The 22,131-nt window shown below is 43.2% G+C and overlaps 1 protein-coding gene and 1 pseudogene across 1 annotated transcript; one reads left to right on the forward strand and one right to left on the reverse strand.

Annotated features, from left to right (window-relative positions):
* The window catches only part of LOC132206921 (uncharacterized), a 1,098,881-nt pseudogene that overhangs the window by 215,191 nt on the left and 861,559 nt on the right, over positions 1 to 22,131 (forward strand).
* LOC132207290 (probable G-protein coupled receptor 139) lies at positions 19,252 to 20,774 on the reverse strand. Its single transcript, XM_059642489.1, has 2 exons — positions 20,660 to 20,774; positions 19,252 to 20,274 (listed from the first exon to the last, which is right to left on the reverse strand). The coding sequence occupies exons 1-2, from the start codon at positions 20,727 to 20,729 to the stop codon at positions 19,382 to 19,384; spliced, it is 963 nt and encodes a 320-aa protein (XP_059498472.1). The 5' UTR covers positions 20,730 to 20,774; the 3' UTR covers positions 19,252 to 19,381.

A 22,131-nucleotide genomic window follows, 5' to 3' on the forward strand; every position in this document is an offset into this window, starting at 1 on the left:
GTTTAGAAGGGGTGGACGCTAGGAAGTTGTTTCTGTTCGGCGGGGAGACTAGGACCCATGGACACAGCATTAAAATTACAGGGGTAAATTTAAAACTGAAATGAGACGACATTTCTTCGGCCAGAGAGTGGTGGGCTTGTGGAATTCATTGCCGCAACGCTCATCGCCTCAAATCATTGCTCTCTGGTATTCAATAGTTCTGTCAATCAGAGTGTTTTCTCGTGATTACACTGTCGAAACGCCTCCCGGTTTTCAATACTTTGTTCAAATCTCCACTCAACCTCCACTTCTTCAAAGAGCAGAATCAGAACTTTCATCTGTCAAGGTCACTGAAGCCCCTCGACCCTGCTCTCACTTTCATCAGTTGTGGTTTTGTTGCTCCTGGGAGTATATGTCGTGATGTAATATACACGGTACTTATGAACATAATATTAAACATGTTTTATGACATTCAGTCCCAGGGAGCAAACACGCTGACCCATTGTGTGAATCACACAGTCCTGGACCAGGCCTGGAGGAGCATCGATCTGTGTTTAAGTGAATGGCTAAACGGAGTGGATAGTGGAAAATAATATCCTTCAGCAGGAATGGTTCAGGTTGAATAGGTAAAGAGTGAACTTTCTTGGAATGCAGCCAATAATTGTGGCAGGCTGGGAAGATGGTAGAGTGATTGTGCTTGTAAGGTACTGGTGGTGCTGGGGACTAGGCAAACACTCTGAGAGAGCTGGTGGGAGTTACGGTCCATTTGTAACTCCAGAACATTAAACTAATCTCCTTCAGCCCTGACTCTGAAGGCATTGCCTGTTGCAAAGAAAATAAAAGATCACGAATATATTTCATGAAGGACTTCTGGTATTTTTATATAATGTAAAGCACAGCCTGATGATAATCCTGTTTAACAATCTTTAAAACATTTATCACATGACTACTGGAATACAGTGCATATTTCTTGTCTCCATATTCATTGTTCCCCACTAGAAACACAACACTGAGTTTTGGTCTCTGTATCACTCTGTTCATTCAGGAGTGCGGGATGCTACTGTGAAAATTACATCCTCCCACATTAGTGATAATGGGAACTGCAGATGCTGGAGAACCCAAGATAATGAAATGTGAGGCTGGATGAACACAGCAGGCCCAGCAGCATCTCAGGAGCACAAAAGCTGATGTTTCGGGCCTACAGCCTTCATCAGAGAGGGGGATGGGGTGAGGGTTCTGGAATAAATAGGGAGAGAGGGGGGGGCGGACCGAAGATGGAGAGAAAAGAAGAAAGGTGGAGTATAGGTGGGGAGGTAGGGAGGGGATAGGCCAGTCCAGGGAAGACAGACAGGTCAAGGAGGTGGGATGAGACTAGTAGGTAAGAGATGGAGGTGCGGCTTGGGGTGGGAGGAAGGGATGGGTGAGAGGAAGAACAGGTTAGGGAGGCAGAGACAGGTTGGACTGGTTTTGGGATGCAGTGGGTCGGGGGGAAGAGCTGGGCTGGTTGTGTGGTGCAGTGCGGGGAGGGGACGAACTGGGCTGGTTTTGGGATGCGGTGGGGGAAGGGGAGATTTTGAAGCTGGTGAAGTCCACATTGATACCATTGGGCTGCAGGGTTCCCAAGCGGAATATGAGTTGCTGTTCCTGCAACCTTCGGGCGGCATCATTGTGGCACTGCAGGAGGCCCATGATGGACATGTCGACTAAAGAACGGGAGGAGGAGTGGAAATGGCTTGCGACTGGGAGGTCCTCCCACAATACTCTCCGCTAGGAACACTGTGCTCTGTTTCTACTTGTTCGAGCCAATCATGAAGGAGACAATCAATAGGAGAGAATTAATCACGAATCCAGTGGAGAATTTTGGACAGGCATCTCTGTCCGGCAAAATGCTGTGAATGTTGGTCTCACGGCCAAAGAGAGGGGGATTTCGGTGAACCTCTGTCATATGTTTAATTGGGTAAAGCTCGATGAACACATAAGAGGGCCAGATGATAAATTATTATCGATGTGAGAATATGAACAGCTCATGTGGCTGGGAACAACAGAAAAAAATACAACTCTAGGCACAATGGCCACTTTCTATGCACTAAATCCTCTGTAAAATCTTTAAAACGTGCGGAACTGGGGCAAGGGCCAACAGGACACACAAATGATACAAAGCAGTATGTTACCGAGAGTGGATGGAGAAGAATGGGGAAACAGATTTCAGACCTCCCTCCGATTCTAAGAGTCGGGTAATAATTGTGACCAGGTCAGGATCAGACTGTGTGATTATTATTTCAGTTCTGGCGGGTGGATGGTTCCAGAGAAAGTTATGCAATTTGATCACTGTTGCACAAGGAGTACGGGCTGGTTAAATGGGATTACCACATTTTAACAGAGCATATCTCACCCTCTGTTCAGCACTTTCGACAATAATTTTATCCTTTTGGATTAAAATAAATAAAAACACATTGCAGGTCGTCATCCCCCTGTGAGGAAAGGCGTGGTAACCAGGACCGTCTATTTAACTGGAATCGGAATAAATGCTACAGCAGCCAAAACATCATCATTAAGAACCGAAGATAATAAAATGTGAGGCTGGATGAACACAGCAGGCCAAGCAGCATCTCAGGAGCACAAAAGCTGACGTTTCGGGCCTAGACCCTTCATCAGAGAGGGGGATGGGGAGAGGGAACTGGAATAAATAGGGAGAGAGGGGGAGGCGGACCGAAGATGGAGAGTAAAGAAGATAGGTGGAGAGAGTATAGGTGGGGAGGTAGGGAGGGGATAGGTCAGTCCAGGGAAGACGGACAGGTCAAGGAGGTGGGATGAGGTTAGTAGGTAGATGGGGGTGCGGCTTGGGGTGGGAGGAAGGGATGGGTGAGAGGAAGAACCGGTTAGGGAGGCAGAGACAGGTTGGACTGGTTTTGGGATGCAGTGGGTGGAGGGGAAGAGCTGGGCTGGTTGTGTGGTGCAGTGGGGGAAGGGGACGAACTGGGCTGGTTTAGGGATGCAGTAGGGGAAGGGGAGATTTTGAAACTGGTGAAGTCCACATTGATACCATATGGCTGCAGGGTTCCCAGGCGGAATATGAGTTGCTGTTCCTGCAACCTTCGGGTGGCATCATTTTGGCACTGCAGGAGGCCCATGATGGACACGTCGTCTAGAGAATGGGAGGGGGAGTGGAAATGGTTTGCGACTGGGAGGTGCAGTTTTTGTTTGAGTCTGAGCTGAAACCAACACCTTTCTGCAATGCTAGATATTGTGCAGGTAGATGGTAATTTCTTAATCACTCACAGTGAGGTTCTGAGATGCATCGTGTTGCTCTCAGAATGTTACATGCACCCCTCATCTTGCAAATAAACAAACCAAAAACAGAATGAGATACGATACAAAGCTATTACAATGTTCCGGATAACAGCAAGATTCTGAAAAAAAAACCACTCTCGCTCTCTCTGTTTCCAAGGGAAACTATATTCACAGCAAGAGATCAAGAATGTTTCTGGCAGAACAGATAAACGTCTGAAGCACGGTAAAACTTGCGAGATGCATAAATGAGGGAAATGGAGTGCAAAGATTGATTGGGATGGAATGTCGTGCCTGAGGATGTGGGAGGTTGTGACGGAGGGGAGAGTGTCCAAGTCACTGAAAAGAGTCGACTGCAGTGACACAGAGGAGTGAGATAAAGTTTTGGAGGGGAATGGGATGCAGTGATGGAGAGGCGTGGAATGTAGTGATGGAGGGAAATGGGATTCAGTAGTTGACAGCATCAAGATGCATTGATTGTGGTGAGTAGGACTTAGTGAATGATGGTACCGGGAGGCAGTGTCTTCACTGAGTATGAAATGATGATTTGAGATGGAGCGACCCAGTGAAATGGAAATTAATAATTGAGATGATCGGGATGCGATAACAGAGGTGGGTGAGATATTGTAACTCAGGAGAGAGAACTGGTAGAATTATACAAAGCAGAAGTACCAAAGAGGCCATATGACCAATGAAACATGACAACTATCACAAGTCCCACTTCCTCCGACTAGACCACAGCCTTGGATAATATAACACTTCAAGTGCTGGTCCACTACGTTTAAATGTTTTCGAGGTTGCCTTCCTGAACTAACCTCCCAGTCAGTGCGCTCCAAACCTCAGCAGTGTCTGTGCGAATACGTTCTTACGTTTAAAACTTTCTAAGCCTTCTACTTTTCGCTTGAAAATTATACTCCCTTTTATTTTAGCTCCGTGTAAGGGAAACCCCCTGTCCATGTCCCTTCTCATCTCTATACCATTATCAGGGCCAGTTTGAACATCTTCCTCTCCAAGGAAATCAATGCAATCTTATCCAGCATTTCTACACAGCTCCATCCCAAGCAAATTTCTGGTAACTATTCTGTGGGCAACCTCCGCTGCAGTCAAATCTTCTTGTTGCTGCTCACAGTCCTCCAACAATGTCCTAAACAAAGTGCTGAAACAGCTGAAACATGACCTCCTTTCGCGTATACACTAAAGGATGCCTGAGAAAGGGAGCCATCCAATGGGCCTCATTTACTACTCTGTTCACCTCCCTTGCCACATTCAGGGGTCTGTGTACAAGCACCCCCAGATTCCCTTCTTCCTCTCTGATTCCGAATGTCCGGCCATTCATTCAGTAATGTCTTTCATTCACCCTCATCCCAAATTGCATCATCACATGTATGTCAGGGTTAAATTTCATCTGGTAGAGATACCAGCATCTGGCAAACCGTTTATATCCTCCTGTCACCGAATACCTTCCTCCTCACTGGGATTACTTGCCAATGTCTGTGTAATACATGAACTTAATAAAGATTCCCACCACAGCACACTCCAAAATATTCATCTCGACAGCTGCATTATTTACGAATATCACAAAGCTGAAGTGACCCAGTGATGACCACCGTGGCATCCGCTGCTGCCAGTTCCACAAACTGGCCTCTGCCATAGCCACCTTCCTCCAGTCATTCAGAAAAATCTTGAATCCAACTTGCCCAATTACTCTGTATACCATGGATTTTACTTGTTTTCCCCTGATGTCCGATTTGGTATCTTGCTAAAGAAATTGTGGAAAGTTGTGAACTGCTAAACACATTGTAACCTCTGGAAAATATTCCAAAAGGTTTCTGAGGCATGACGTCTCTCTGGCAAGCCTCAGTGAATTCCATTTCAAACTTTGTTTCTCCAAAAGTACATTAATTGTAATGCTTCACTTTTTATCTCCCAAGAGGTTTCGTGCCAATTAAATGAGTCCCTGGTTTACAGCTCCCTGGTCTCTATCTACCACATTACATGGAGAGTGTAGGCTGGTGCGTTCGCTGTTCTCCAATCCTCTTGCACCTCTTCTGTGGCAGGAGGCGATTGGAAAATTTGGCTCACTCCCCTTTAATTGCCTTCCAGACCAACCCAGGATGCATGTTAGTCCGACCTGAGTATTTGTCAGCTTTTGAATGCAGCAAATTCTTCTATACCTCCTCATTTCATACATAAATCTGATAGGGAACTTCACAGTCCATCTTCCCACATTCTTTGTTTTCATCGCCCTTCTTCCAAACAGAGTTACTTGTGAAGCGTTCTTGTAGAATTCTACCAAGGTGCTCCTGTTGAAGCACAGATTACTCTCTTTACTTCAACAGGACTGAATCTTTAAATGGATATTCACTTCCCCTTGACAGATTTGTAGAATACTTTGGGATCCACCTTTCTGTTGCCTGCCAGTGTTTCCTTATTCACCTGTTTGTTCCTTCAATTATTTTCTTGCTTTTCTGCATCAATATTCTTTGTGTCGGAAATGATTTTACTTCCAGGAAATCTGTATCCTGTAATATCAGTGTCCTTGTGATGATCCAGGAATATCTGTACTCTGATTCAATCCCGTTTACCCTGTGAAAGTATATGACTGAGGCACACAGTGCTAGTGTGGATTAGTCTTTGTGGAATAAGTGAAGAAACTAATCATTTTCTAAATGCTCAGAACAGTTTATTGAGGGGTAATAGACATAGGAGAGATGTCAGTGGTTGGTTCTTTACTCAGAGAGTAGTGAGGGCGTGGAATGCCCTGCCTGCAACAGTTGTAGACTCGCCAACTTTAAGGGCATTCAAATTATGGATGATAATGGAATAGTTAGATTAGATGGGCTTCAGTTTGGTTTCACAGTCCGGCGCAACGTCGAGGGCTGAAGGGTCTGTACAGCGGTGTCGTGTTCTATGTTCTGTGTCTGCAAACTAACGAACCAGTTCAGTGAGCGAACCACAACCCAAGCTACCTTCGAGAAACACAAACGCAGAAGGACACCCAACTGCACGCACAGGCGTGCATACACAAACAGACATAGATGTAGGCAGATAGAAACAAACATACACAAAAAAAGTATGCACATTCATACAGAGAAAAACTGACCCACTCACAGACAGACATTAATACCAATGACACTATCACGGAGTCTCACAGCGAAAACAGACACTTGCAAATTATTAATCACAGATAAACCTGAAACACATTTGTGCTTTCACGAGCAAAGCTGCACCAGCATGGACACATAAATATTGAACTACATATACAATTTCACAAATAGTTACACAATCAAGCACGCACATAGAAACGCAGCGACAAGCAAAGAGAGGCGCGCTCTTACACATGCAGATGCAGTTGCTGGTCACATTAATACACACACATGCGCACACACACTTGACTCGTGCAACTGATTTGATGAGCAACTGCCAGCCAGCAGGAGGAGATCCGTATTTTGGGGAGGTGGATAACAAATCACTTGATCCATGTCGCTGATAGGTTAACATGCCCTGAGGAGAGGTTCGGTTCTTATGTTTCTTCAATATTTGAACAATAGATGTAACAGGATGGTTCAAAACGCCTCTTAAGGTGTCCTCTGAATTTGGACTGCGTCACCGCATAAATAAAAATATTTGTACAGCAACTTAAATTCTGCAGCATCACACCAACTTGTTGAAAGGTAATTTCTGACACTGTATAATCACCAGGATCTCTTCCCGTTATGTTGCAGTATATCACTTCTATTACATACACAGACCAAAGGAGGATGAAACTGCCAAATATGGTGAAAAGTAAAATCACAGATTTCCTTCTGCTCTCCATCTCTGGGTCACTACGATTCTCTACGATGCTTTGACCCTTCAGTCCCTTACGGGCTCTGCTGGCCACTAAAATATGTCTGACTGTCCCAGCATTAATCAACAAAACCAAACTGAAGTGTAGAAAGGGAGTTAGAATCTTATCAAAACAGTCAAAACCCACCCAACCAGGTTGAATACAGTAGCTTGGCTTCGCAGAACAGAACCAGGGTACATTGTCGATTATTGTCCAAGGCTCATATATAAAGTACAAAGGAATGTTTTTTCAAACAAAGAAGAATGCAGATTGTTGCTAGAACCACAATTGCTGTTTTCACAGTGCAATACCTTGTTTTCAGCTGCTGGCAATAAATGACAACAAAGTGATCAAAGGAGAACATGACGGTAAACCAGACAGAACAATCTGTAGCTGCAGAAAGCTGGACAGCAGTTAAATTACACATAGGTGTGATATCCAGGAAAGAAATTGGGAAATAATAAAGATTGACGTGGATCAAGATGACTTCAGTGATAACAACAAGTAGGTCTGCCATTGCCATGGCCACCAGGTAGCGAGTAGTGCAGGTGGAGAGGCCACACTTTCTGTAGGACATGATCACAATCCCCAGTAAATTCACTGAAGAAGACAGAACGAAAAATGAATGAAAATCACTTCCTAAAATTCATTATAATCTGACATGGACATTCAGCACTAAATGGACCATGCATTCATGTGTGTGTGTGTGTGTGTGTGTGTGTATGTGTATGTGTGTATGTGTGTGTGTGTGTGCGTGTGTGTGTGTGTGAATGTGTGTGCGTGTGTGTATGCATGTGTATGCAGACGCTGTAAGCTTTAAACAACCTGCCCTTCGGAAAATTCTCAGTCTTCGACCCACTCGCCATCCTTACAGAGATTGTTTCCGACTTTGCAAGTCTCTCTACGTCAGTCCCAACATGAGAGTTTGTGCAGGAAGGACCAGAATAGACATTGTCAAATGCGACTGAGTGTGCGTGCCTGATGCTTCACAGGTGAAGAACCTGCACTGGCTTTTCATCTTCCCACAATGTTAATTGTTGTGTATCATTTGAGACTCATGGCTGAGTGAGACAGACGTGAGAATGTGGCTCCGCTCAGGATGAGAGCTCTCGTGAAATGAGAGCCAGTATTGGTCACACATTGGTCAATTGAAGAAGACATTGTCAGGAGTTCACATACACCAAAAATGTGTGCATCCTCATCAGCATCAGATCTCCCCTGGCACCGTCCCTCTCTCAGTATAGGATACCTTTCATAATCGGCCACATTTTAGTGCCAGAAACCAAGCACGAGAACCCAGGCAGATTTCTGAGCATGGGTTTTAATCTCACAATTGTGGTTTGTGAAATTTGAATTCAATAAAACTTCTGGCCCAATAAAGGACGGTGAATAAGAACAAAGAACAACACAACACAGGAGCAGGCCACCTGGCCCTCCAAATCCGCACCGCCACATTTTGTCCTTCCAAACTAACATGGTCTTCACTTACAGGGTCGGTATCCCTCAATTCCCTTCCTATTCACAGATTCAACCAGGGGTGCTTCCTGAATTTTGCAATTTTCTCTACTCCCACCAGCTCCTCTGACCATGCGTTCCAGGCACTAACCACCCTTTGTGTGAATAACTCCCTCCTCCCAACTTAAAACTGTGTCCCCTCGGTATTGCCCCCCCTGCCGTGGGAAAAAAAGTCATACTTTCCACTCTATCCATGCCATTCATAATATTATAAATTTCCATTAGTTCACCCCTCAGCCTCCGGTGTTCCAGCAAAACACAAAGCCACCCTGTCCGATCGGTCTCCCTAGCCAGAAAGTATAAACATGTGTTAGCTATTTAAATAACAAGGTGTCGAGCTAGATGAACACAACAGGCCAAGCAGCATCAGAGGAGCAGGAAAACAGACGTTTGAGAAATGGACTCTCTTTCAGAAATGGGGGAGAGGAAGGGGATTCTGAACACACAAACTTGTACAAATTTAATCGGTACAGCAACTTACCAGGAACGCCAATAACAGCAAGAACCATGTGATATATTGGAAGATGCTGATTTGGAAGATGCATTTTCACGGTTATGTGTCTCTTAAACTGTGTGTAATTATCCTGCAATCAATTCCAAAATGTTGTTTCATGAAGCACTTAATTTATTCCCTGTCCAGTGACCTTGTGAATGTTAACGTTACATCATTCAATTTAATGATCTTTCTTGAAAACAAAACAAAGTGTGCAGTAGGTGGTAAATTCCCCCCTGTGTTAATTATGTTCAGCATTAAAACCAAACTGTTCAGTTCCCAACACAACCATGAACGAAGCTGAATTCTCACATGAATGGCGCTGTCCCACACAAATGCCAGGAGTCCCATTGCACGGTTCTCAAATTGTTTGAGTAATGTGCTTCACTCGACTGCAACCATTCTGCTCTTGAAATCCAAGTGAGTTATTTCGATGAATGAATTATTGCAAACTGGTTGAACATAGAAAATTATTGTAGCTACTTTAATTCAAAGAGTGATACATCATAGAAACAGGCCATTCAGCCCATGTCTGTGCCACCCAGCAGAAACAAAATAATACTGAGGAATGAACTGCACTTAGCCAGTAGCCTGACATTTCCTTTCACGTTAAGAGTTCGCTCAGAAACTTCTGAAATGTTGCGAGAATGCATGCCTTCAGCGGCCTCTCAGGCATCATGATCCATAGCTCTGCTGCCCAAGGCTGTCCAAAAGCTTCCTGAACATTTTCCATTTTAACAATTTACCTCTTGAACTGAAACTTACGTCCACTTCTTCAAGACAGGTTTACCATGGAAAATGCTTTCACAAACTCCCGTTACTGCATCGGTCATAATTTCATACACCAGACCTTAACCAGACACCACCCCACCACAGCTCACTTTTCTCTGGTGTAACCAACCGCAGGCTGTGCGGTCTCTCCTCATAACTCGTATAGTTAGGGGCCAAATGCTGGCAAATTGGAGTAGATTAAGGAAGGATATCCTGACAGCATGGACGAATTGGGCTGAAGGGTCAGTTTCCGCGCTGGATGTCACAAAAACTCTGCAGTCATATCTTTTTTGGGACAACCAACATCTCTGTACATTCTCCAAATGCACAGCAGGAATTTACAAAAGATACTTAGACAAAACTTTCCATCCCACGGTCACTTACATCTGAAGGCAAAGGGGCACAGAAACAGTGAAAGTCAACAGTAGCAGTTTGATCACTGGCACAGCAATTGACTCTGTGTTTCATCTGGAAGTGTTGAACTACAGGCGATCGGCCGGGACTGATCATTCCATAGTCAGGGCCAAGAAACCCATGCAAGACTTCAGGATGATATGTTATCACCTTCCTTCTAGGGCCAAGGATGTCTCTGAGTGGCCATAGGTTATTCAAAATCAGAGAGTAAGCAGATAGACTCTGTGGTGCATATTGCCATCAATAATGTAGGCAGAAAGGGAGATGGGATCCTGCAACAGGACTTTAGGGAATTGGTTGGAAAGATGATAAACAAAAATTCTAGCGTTGGAATGTCTGGATTAACTCCCTCTACCATGTGCTAGTGAGCCCAGAAATTGGATGATAATGCAGTGGCTAAAGGGTGAGTGTCGGAGGAAGGGATTGATCTCTCTGGATCATTGGAATCACTGCCAGGGCAGGAGGAACCTGCAGGATGGATTGCGTCTCAGCTGGATGGGTTCCAATATCCTTGCAGTGACATTTGTGACTGCTACCCACGAGGGTATGAACTAGTATTAAACGAGGGTGTGAACCAGGTCCAGCATGTCAGCAGAGATTGTAAGAACTGCCGATGCTGGAGAATCTGAGATAACAAGGTGTAGAGCTGGATGAGCAAGCAGCACCAGAGGAGCAGGAAAGCTGTCAAGAATGTTCTTCAAAAATGGGGGAGGGGGAGGGGATTCTGAAATAAATAAGGAAAGTGGGTGAGGCAGATAAAAGATGGATAAAGGAGAAGACAAGTGGAGGGGAGACAGACAGGTCAAACAGGAGGGGATGGAGTCAGGAAAGATGAGTTCAGGTGGGGAGTTAGGGAGAGGATATGTCAGTCCAGAGAGCTTGGAGAGGTCAAGGAAGCAGAATGAGGCTGGAAGGTAGGAGATGCGAGTGAGGCTTGAGGTGCAAGGAGTAGATTGGTGGGAGGAAGGACAGGTAAAGGAGGAGGGGACGAGCTGGGCTTGTTTTGGGATGCGGTCGGGAGGGGACATTTTGAAGCTTGTGAAGTCCACATTGATACCATTGGGCCGCGTGGCTTCCTAGCGGAATATGAGATGCTGTCCCTGCAACCTTTGGATAGCGTGGCACTGCAGGATGCTCGGGATGAACATGTCATCTAAGGAATGGGAGGTGGGAGTTGGAATGGTTCACGTCTGGGAGGTGCAGTTGTTTGTCATGAACCGAGTGCAGGTGTTCCAGAAAGTGGTCCCCAAGCATCTGCTTGGTTTCCCCGACGTAGAGGGGGCCACATTGGGAACAGCAGGGACAATATGCCACATTGGCAGATGCGCAGCCGAACATCGTTTTGATGTGGAACGTCTCCTTGGGGCCTGGGATGAGTGAGGGGGCATGTATTGGGGCAGGTGCATCAATTTCTGACCTTGAAGGGAAAGGTGCCAGGGGTGATTGGGCTAGTGGGGAGGGTGGAGCAGACAAGGGACTCAACGTGAGAGTGGTCCCTCTGGAAAGCAGCTAAGGGTGGGAAGAGAAACATGTCTTTGGTTGTGGGGTCAGATGGCAGATGGTGAAAGTGCCGGAGGATGATGCTTTGCATCTGAATGTTGGTGGGGTGGTGCGTGAGGATGAGAGGGATTCTGTTTTGTTTGCTATTGTGGGAAGAGGGTGTGAGGAATGAGTTGCGGCAAATGTGAGAGACATGGTCGAGGGCGTTTTCAACTACTATGGAGGGGAAGTTGCGGCCCTTGATAAACGAGGACATCTGGGACGTCCAGTAGTGGAACGCCTCATCTCGGGAGCAGATGCAGCAGAAGTGAAGGAATTTGGAATGGGGGTGGCATTTTTGCAGGAAGGTGGGTCAGAGGAGGTGTACACTAGGTAGGAATTGGTTGTCTTGAAATAGATATTGGTTTCCAGACAGTTGCCAGAGATTGAAACAGGGATGCCCACGAAGGAAAGAGAGGTACTGGAGGTGGCCCATTTAAACTTAAGGTTGGGGTGGAAGGTGTTAGTGAAGTGGATGAACTGTTCGAGCTCCCCTTGGGAGCACGAGGTGGTGCCGATACAGTAATCAATGTAACAGAGGAGGAAGTGGGGTTGAGTGCCAGTGTAACTTCCGAAGAGGGATTGTTCCATGTAACCTACAAAGAGGCAGGCATAGCTTGGGCCCATGTGTGTACCCATGGCCACCTCTTTTGTCTTAGAAGTGGGAGGAATCGAAGGAGAAGTTGTTCAGGGTCAAGGCGAGTTCACTGAAGTGAATGAGGGTGCCAGTGTAGGGGGACTGTTCGGGCCTGCAGGACAGGAAGATGCAGATGGCCTTTAGGCCATCTTATGGGGAATGCAGGTGTATGGCGACTGGATGTCCATGATAAAGACTACATGTTGGTGACCAGGGACTCGGAAGTTTTGGAGGAGGTGGCGGGCGTGGGTGGTGTCACAGACGTAGGTTGCGTGTCCCTGGAGCAAGGCGGTGAAAATGGATCTGAGGTAAGCGAAGATAAGATCGGTGGGGCAGGGGGAGGCGGAGAAAATGACCAGGGCAGTCAGGTTTGTGGATTTTGGGAATGAGATAGAAATGAGCAGTGCAGGTTTTGGGAATGATGAGGTTGGAGTCTACGGTTGGGAGGTCACCTGAAGTGATGAGTTTGTGGATGGTCAGGGAGGCAATGCTTTGGTGGTCGGTCATGGGATCATGATCAAGGGGGCGGTAGGAGGAGGTGTCAGAGAGCTGGCATCTGGCCTCAGCGATGTAGAGGTCAGTGTGCCATACTACAACTGCAACTCCCTGGTCTGCACCTTTCAGTCGTGAAACTTTTCAACTCCCCCTCCCATTCCTTGGACGATATGTACATCCTGGGTCTCCTAACAATTCCACCCAAAGGTTGCAGGAGCAGCATCTCATATTTTGCTTGGGAACACTCCAGGCCCAATGGTATCAATGTGGACTTTGTAAGTTTCAAGATCTCCCCAATAGCCCTGTTTGATGTGAAAACGTTATGAACTTTTTAGCTTTGGCATATACCTTTGAAATGATTTGTGTGAAGGACAATGAATTTATCAGGGAGTCATCTCTCATGCCCTTCTAACCCTTGATCCTCCTTTCAATAGGTTCAACGAACAGATGAACTACTTGTTTCTACATTTGCCATGGTTTTATGAGTGATTATTCCATTGTCTGGGTTAAAATTCTACTGCAGTTGTGTCGTTGTTTTCAAAACACTTTCAGATGAAAAATGGTTCGGTAATGACCTGTGCATATATTTAGATTTTTCATTCCTTTACGTCTGTTAAGGCTATGAAAATGTCACCTAAAAATCAAATTCAGAGGTTTCCACTCATTCTTCTGAGCTTTCCAAACTCAAATACCTGTGTATTTCAGAGGCAAATGCAGTATATTTTCATTCTTGATAAATATTGAATCACTTTGCAACTCTCAGAAGTGCATGCTTCCATTAGAGCATGGAAAACTTTGTACCTGAGAATGAAACATGCCTATTGCATGATTGGAGTTGGTGTTGTAACATATTGAGGCCTTTGGGTGCTGCTTTGCATTAGGAGCAATTTGTAGCCTGTGTCAATTTGTCTCTTCAGTTTTTTGACTGGCATAGAATGAAATGATGAATCTGGTTGCATTAAGCGAACACAGCAGCTGCTGGAAAATGTCAGCAGGCCTGGAAGCATCTGTAAAGAGAAACTGGAGTTCCAGGCCCCTCGGGGCTCTGTTTGCTACTAACTCCTTAGTCACATGGGTGTTTTCACTGGTTTGCTGTGTAGATAAAGTTGTTATCACGGCTGATGTTTTCTAGTCTTACACCTGCACACCAGGTTCAGTGACACTTTTTCAGATTATTTTCTAACGTGGTTGCATGCTATTCAGGGAATGGCTTTCTCTGCGGAGGAAGCAAAGCCACTGGGTGTTGGAACAACAACAAAACAGAAACAATAATAAAGTTTTTATTGCTAATTTCCATATAAATGTCTTCAGCCAAGGTAAGGCAAGAAAGCATCCAATTGCATTTTCAACAACATGTCCATAATCATGTTTGAAAAACCAGCCTTGAAATGGATCCTGAAAAACCAAAGAAACATATGTGATTGGGGAAATTAAGGAAGAGCTGCAATTTTTAATATTGTACATAATTGGAGATCTGAAGGAAAAGAGAAAAAAAAAGAAATATCTGGAGAAACTGGAGCAAGTGTAGAGAGAAGGGCTCACAGAGTTAAAGTTTCGAGTCCAATTAACCTTTGTCAGTCAAAAGCAATGGTTGATTCCAAAATGTGAGGTCAAAGCTGCTAATTATAAGAAAATTCAAGAGCTTAGAATCATTGTCAGGCTGGAAAAGATTGAAGAGTTAGACATGCAGCAATTGAAAAGCAACGTGAAGAGGATTTAAACAACAAACTGATGCTTAACTGCGATTCAGAGAAGCAGAGACGAGTAAACATTTTGTTATATGGATAATGTGGATATTTGTGCAAAGGATTATGTCCAAGGCTGCAAACAGTTTTAGGTTAGCCATAAAGAGAAAGATATTCCTGGAAGCATCGCATTATATTTTGAGTTCATTTTCAATCCTTTCCAAATTACCTGGAAAATATCTGAGCTCAACCAATGCTTAAAAGGGCTCACCTTGGATCAGTTTCTGTGTGTAGTTATGAGGTTCATCTGAGTGTTGTCATGTAGGGAAAAAAAATGGATTGGAATATTGTGAGGATTGGATTATTTCATTGTGGGGTAACATGTGGATACAAAACCAATGTACATCACGACATGAATCTCATAAATGGAACAGAGATGGTGGAAGGACAAGGCCTGGCCAAACATGCCAAACGCTTTCAAAGTGTCATCAAAGATGAGAAATAAGAGTATAATATTCCGAATTTCTTGTGAAGTTGCCAAGTTAAAGGTTGCTTGTGGTAATTTATTTGAAACAACTGTTTTTGGAGTAAACCTGTAATAATTGGAACTGTGCTGATCATGTCAACATCGAGGTTCTTGATTTAGGCTGTGAACCTGAGCCAATCAGGGAAGCTTTGGTTGATCAATAAAACCGGAAGGTCACCTTTTTGTTCACATAGGCATGGCCCCTCGGGGCTCTGTTTGCTACGAGCTCCTTAGTCACATGGGTGTCTTTACTGGTTTGCTGCGTGGATAAAGTTATTTTCACGTCTGGTGTTTTCTGGTCTTACACCTGCACACATACAACACGGTGCTGGGGGAAAATAAAAGCACTACAGCTCTATGACAGCTGCCACGGCCAGTGTCCTGTGCAGTAGTAAATAAGGGGAGACTTGGTGATGGGACCTGACCTCTGTACAGTTATTTTGAAAATGTTCAGAGACAATGACAAACTGTTATACAGGAATTGAAAATAATTTGCTATTTCTAGGATGCAACATAAGCATGCTGTTTTCTGAGACAGAGGAGATAACAACACTTGATAACATGCCACCTTGTGACACATAGTTAAATAGGAACGTCTGTCGAAGTAAAGTCCTGAGGTAAATGAGTAAAATGCAGCAACAGCCACACTTCAAACAGGCACCTCATGACGAACGTTAAACAAAACAGGGAGCTGCTTCTGATATGAAAGCAAGTTCCAGGGTTGATGGATCCAGAACAATAACCAATAAAGTGGACACATGTATCGAAACAATCTTCAATAATTTCTCACCATGAACTCTATGGACAGAAACTTGTATAAGAATTAAACTTCAGGACTGTTCAGTTGCAGAGTTTCAGAGAATAACGCTGTATACGAATCTAAGAGTGAACATATCCGGCAGCAAACACTATTTGTTTGAAACAATTTGTTCAGAGCCTTGTTGTGTGATCAGGCTTAACTTGCTGAGTGGAGGGGTCCTTTTTTGTTTGCTGTGTGCAATAAAGATGAAATCATTGTCTCAGTGTTTGATCATAGAATCCCTGCAGTGTTAAGTAGCTTCTTTTAATTTGCACACACAAAATTGCTTCAGGCCTTCCTGGGTGAAGGTGGATGAATTGGGTGAAGAAACGTATAAACCATGACTGAATGGTGGAGCAGACTGGATGGGACAAATTTCCTAATTCTGTTCCTATTTGTTGTGTGCTAATTGTTGTCTAGTCAGGGGAACTCTTCCCAATGTCATCCTTCACTTTTTACGATCCATCTTCCATTTTCCTGATTAGACTGCTCTCTGGAGACCTTCCTAAAAGCTGATGGTACAGACCCTCAAGGTAATAAATTCCTGCACCTGCAACCCGTAAAAAGCCTATTCGCAAAGCACGTAATGTTACACCGTATTTCTTGACAGGTTTCTATTTCTCTGTAACCCTTTGGTTAGTGCCTGTAGGATTCCCATGCATGACGTCAGGTAACGATTTTCCCTTTGCTACCTCGTTTTAAGAACCATAGAACACCGAGAGTGTGGAAACAGACCCTTCTCCCCAAGAAGTCCACACCGAACCTCAGAGCATCCCACCCAGACACATCCCGCATAATTCACCTAATCTGCACATCCCTGAACACTTTGGGCAATTTAGCATGGCCAAACCACCCTAACCTGCATGTGTTTGGACTGTGGGAGGAAACCAGAGCATCCGGAAGAAACCCATGCATACAATCTCCACATAGACAGTCGCCCAGTGCTGGAATTGGCACTGAGCCAGCGGGTCGCCACAAGGATTGTTTGCAAGTTTATTTTCACTCATTCGCAAAACAAAATCTTTTTTGGTAAATTCAAACAGAGAACAGGATACATTTGGTACAACATAACTTAATGATTACACTGCAATGTGCATTGTGACTACTGTGATTTTCTTGATTCTTCTACTTTGTTTTCTCATGTTAGGATTTTACAAATTTTATCACTGATGTGATCGTTGAAAAACGAGATTGCATGTTCCACAGCAGTTAAGATGAAATCCCTTTCTTTAGGAGACACCAATACCCACATTTGTAATGTCGTTCACTCCCTCCCAGCCCAGTTCCATTCAAAGGAACCTTATAGTTGAATGGAGTACTGAGTTACAATGTGTCCAAGCTCTCACAGGAATCATATCTACTGCAAGAAAAAAAATCTTCAGAGATGTCAAAATTGTGTGAGCTGCCAGTTTAGTCAGAGTGACATGAAGTATTGCAAAATCCTGACTTGTAAATAATTTTATCGGTGATGGGTTCACTTTTGTTGGTCATTTAGAAAAATTATTTACATGAGCGTTTTGGAGGAGTGGGTAGTGAGTTTGCAGATGACGCACAGGTTGCTGGTATCGTGGACAGTGAAGAAGGTTATTGATGATTCAAAAGAGAACTTGATGAATTGGGTCAGATGGAGTTTAATCTGGATAAACACAAGGTTGAATTTTGACAAAGCAAGCAGCTGCAAGACTTAAGCAATGAAAAGTTGGGCCTTGGGTTGTGTAGTACAACAGAGTCTTCATGATCGGGTCCATAATTCTTTGAAGTTTGCATTCCATGTTGATAGGATGGGTTAAGTATGCATTTAGGACGCTTGCCTTCATTGCTCAGGCCGTTGAGTATAGCAGTTGGGATGTTAAATTGATGTTGTGCTGGACCTTGGTGAGGTCTCTCCTGGAGTACTCTTTAAAGTCTTTGCTGCCTGGTGATAAGTCGGTCATGACCAGCTGTAGAGGGTTCAGAAGAGATTTTTCTAGGATGTTGCCTGGAATTGTTTGAGTTGTAAGGAGAGACTGGATCAGCTGGAACTCTTTCTCAATGCAGCTTGGAAGATTGGAGGTTGACCTTACCGAGGTTTATGAATTCATGAGGGATACAGATAACGCGAATGGTAGCTGTCTTTTTCTCCATAGTATGGGAGATTTCAAAACTGAGGGGAATCATTTTAACACGAGAGGAGAAAGATTTAAGAAAAGGCATGTGTGTATTTTATTTTACAGAGAGCAGTTCCTGTGTCGATTGAATTTCCAGAGGAAGTGATGGATGATGCTACAGTTACAATGTATCAAAGACATTTAGGTAAGTGCATGAATAGGAACTTGAAGGGAAATGGGTGGCGCACAGGGAGGTGGGACTAGTTTAGTTTGGGATGATGGTCGGCATGTATTACTTGGATTAAAAAGCCTATTTCTGTTCGAATGAATGTATGACTACATGACGGTATTTACAAGGTCCTGTTCTTATGAACTCAGAGCAAACGTTCACTGATAATTGTGTTTGCATGAAAAATAAAATGGGTGAGCAACTGTAACTACCCTTCTTCAACCAAGAGCCCCTGCATTCTCACGTGTGGTATTCCCACAAGAACTGCAACAGTTGAACAAGACAGCAAACTACAATCTAAGTTGGGCAGCAAGGGTAATGCATTAAATATTGACTTAAGCACTGTCTCAGAATTCCTCCCCTTGAAACAAATGAAAATATAAGGACATAGATCAGATATTTATTCTGAGTGAGAACAAAGGAGCTGATCAGATCTTCTGCCATGTTACTGCGAACTGGAAACTTGTTTCACAGTGTAAGCACATTGGGGAGGACATGTACCACTGAGATGACAAGAGAGTTTTCAAACAGTGACTACTGCCTCCAGACAAAAATAAACTGGACCATGGGTAGAACCTGATGCATTTGATTCAAATCGCTGTCGTCGATTAATTGATTTACGTGTTATATTGGCATGATCTGAGAATTCGATAGTTGGCAGGAAATAGCAAATGGTGTTCAGGATTTTTTTTGGTTGGATGATCTGGATCGAATGGGGTTCAACAGAAGCGGTGCTGGGACCACAAATATTTCCAATCTATGTTCATGATTTGGAGGAAGGGAACACTTCTTCCAATGTTTTACATTCCAGTGCTGAAGCCAGATTTTTAAAAGAATCAACTTCGTACCTGAATTTGAAAATATTATCTTTGAATAAGTATGCTATCTGCAAAATTCAAACAAAAAAACTTAAATAACTGAAAGTAACACACACATCAAATGTCCAGTTGAAAATATTAGAAACATCTGAGTAAAGCATTTTATTTTTCAGCCAGATGGGCGAAGGGAATCCATTGTGGAAAATGATGCGAAATTAAGGCTCAGCTTCAAAGAGAATCATTTAAAATGCATTTGCCTTGTCCGCGTGTTTTTCAGTTAATCAAAGAATTTGTTTAATAGACATTTCATTACATTGTTCAGCTCTGCTCTGAATTTGTTCTGGGTCATTGCATAAATACATGGGTTCAAGAAACAACTCAACAACTTGAGGATATGTCCTGTTTCAGTTGCGATATATTCAGGATTGTTCAAGTCACCTCGGTAATAATTAGGGCTTGACAGCCTAGTAATGGTGAAACTCGTAGAATGTGTTAACCAAAGTAGTATGAAACTAATTGATACTGAGAACAATAAAATGATGGACTTCCTACGGTTTTCCATTTCTGAATTGCTATGATTCTCACTTCTGTGACCCTTAAGTCCAATGTGAATCCTGTTCGCAACTAATATACGGTGAATGGTTAAAGAATTAAACAAGAACATGAGGATGAATGGAAGCCAAGCAACCCAGGCACTGTAAAACCAGACAAATGCTATCCCTGGAGACGAAGCTAAGAAAATTGCACTTGATCGGCAGCCCCACTGGATTTTGTTGATGATTTTCTCCGGCTCATATGCAAACAAAACCGGTATATTCTTCAACAAGATCAAGACTGAGACGACAGTTAATACCGTGGTTGCAGTTCTTTTGGTGCAATATTTTGCTTTAAACCTCTGGCAGCAGATCACCACAAATCTGTCAAATGTGAAGGAAACGGTGAACCAAACGGTTAAATCGAGACTCACGGTAATCATATATACAATGAGCTTACACACTGGTGTGTGGGACAGGAAGGAAAATGGAAAGTGATAACTCAAAATACGATATACTATAATGCTATTGATAATGACTAATAGATCCGCTGTTGCCATGGCCACCATGTAAGTTGAGATGCATTTGGAAAGGCCACAATTTCTTCGTAAGAGAATAAAAACTGTTATCATGTTCGCTGTAAGAGAGGCAAAGAAGTTAAGTAATATTGCAATGCACGTTTGAAATAAAGGTGAAGGTAATTATTAAGAGCATTTGAACACATTGTGATTGATTTAAAAATAGAAAATTTACCCAAGAGTTTAATATGTTGCATCAGTCATCATTCCATATAGTATAGCCAGCCTGTCTAAAAATCATCAATTTTCATTGCAGATGACACGTATAGTGTATTATCATTACAGGAGTTGTGTTTTCAGATAAAGTGAAACAAAAAGCAGTCAGTGTCCAAACACATTTCTTGATATTGTTCTGGCAACACTGACACGAGGAAATATACGATATGTGGCATTAACAAGGAGAAACTAAAATCTACTAAAAGCAAACAAGTGAGAATGGCTTACCTGGAAGACAAGCAGCTGCGAGAAGTGGATAGTAAATCTCTTTCAACAGCAAAATTGCTGGTTTTCTCATTTATGAGAATGAATCACTTCTGTCTGTGTTGACGGTCTCTGACAGTTGGATGGCCAGGATATGGAAAGCCAGTCTGTACTTATACAAGCATCAGATCTCCAGAGGATCAAATGTGTCAAATCATCACTCACATTAATTTCAATCAATTCGATTTTAAAAATTTTTTTGCATAATACACTAAATGAAATAGGATCTGACCCTGACGCCATACATTTAATTGATTGGCTCCCCTGTTGTTTGGACCTTGATGTCACGCATATGACTTAATTTCTGAAATTAGACAGTTGTCTTTTGTCTAAAATAAGCCTGACGCATGAATGGGTTTCAATTTTTTGTTTGCATTAATTCCTGTATCTACAGTGCTCTGCTCCACCGAGGTGCCAGTAGCTACAACTGTAACATATATGGGTGCTCACCACATTCTATCAATGATAGAGTTTCTTAAATTGCATACTCGGTCACGATTACTGGGTAAGGGAATTCTAACTGCTTGATTGCCATCTGTGAGATTCACTTTAGTTTTTTTTTTCTGCAGCCATCTTAATTTCACATGCCCTCTGCCACAAACAAATTCTAGACAACTGTGAAATCCTCTGGAGTTTATCTACAGGCCGAGGTATGAACACAGAGCTCTGAATGAATTTTATTTTTCTCCTAGAAAACAGAGCGGCATGTAACATCTTCAAACAAACTATTAATGCAAAAGAATATCGAGGAATATTCAGTATCAACGCCAACATTATGAACGTTGTAACAGAAAAACTAATTTTTCTTAGGAAGATTTGCTTTCTGGTACTGATGATTTGCATCCTGAGATTATAAAATAAGTAGCTACAGAGAGGGTAGCTACATTGGTTTTAATTTTATCAAAAATAAATTCTTGAATTCCGGAGACACACCAGAGGATCCTAAAACTACCAATGTGTCATCCTATATAAAATAAAGGGAACGAGGCAAAAAAGTTGTTAAATATAAACTGATCATCGAAACACCTCAACAGCAATGATTGAATGGGAGAGGAGACTCGATGGGCCAGATGACCTAGTTTCATATCCTGTGTCATTATGGTCAAAACTCCTTCGACATTTTGAGAATGTCTGAACCATAATGGAAAAAAAGGGAAACAATGGATGCATTGCATTTAGATTTTGAGTCAGCATTTCATAAGGGAGCTAACAAAAGGTTAAGACATTAGACACCACGGTGTTGAAAATTTTATGTGGTGTAGCTTGAGAATTTGACATTTAGAACATAGAACATAGAACAGTACAGCACAGAACAGGCCCTTCAGCCCACAATGTTGTGCCGACCATTGATCCTCATGTGTGCACCCTCAAATTTCTGTGACCATATACATGTCCAGCAGTCTCTTAAATGACCACAATGACCTTGCTTCCACAAC

The sequence above is a fragment of the Stegostoma tigrinum genome, chromosome 44 (assembly GCF_030684315.1).
Source record: "Stegostoma tigrinum isolate sSteTig4 chromosome 44, sSteTig4.hap1, whole genome shotgun sequence".
Taxonomy (NCBI): Eukaryota; Metazoa; Chordata; class Chondrichthyes; order Orectolobiformes; family Stegostomatidae; genus Stegostoma; species Stegostoma tigrinum.

What these genes read in the sequence shown, in the direction of transcription:
- LOC132207290 (XM_059642489.1), bottom strand. Translation starts at nt 20,729, where the DNA reads ATGAGAAAACCAGCAATTTTGCTGTTGAAAGAGATTTACTATCCACTT. An exon ending in CGCAGCTGCTTGTCTTCCAG is followed by an intron (nt 20,275 to 20,659) that starts GTAAGCCATTCT and finishes CCTCTCTTACAG; the next exon opens with CGAACATGATAACAGTTTTT.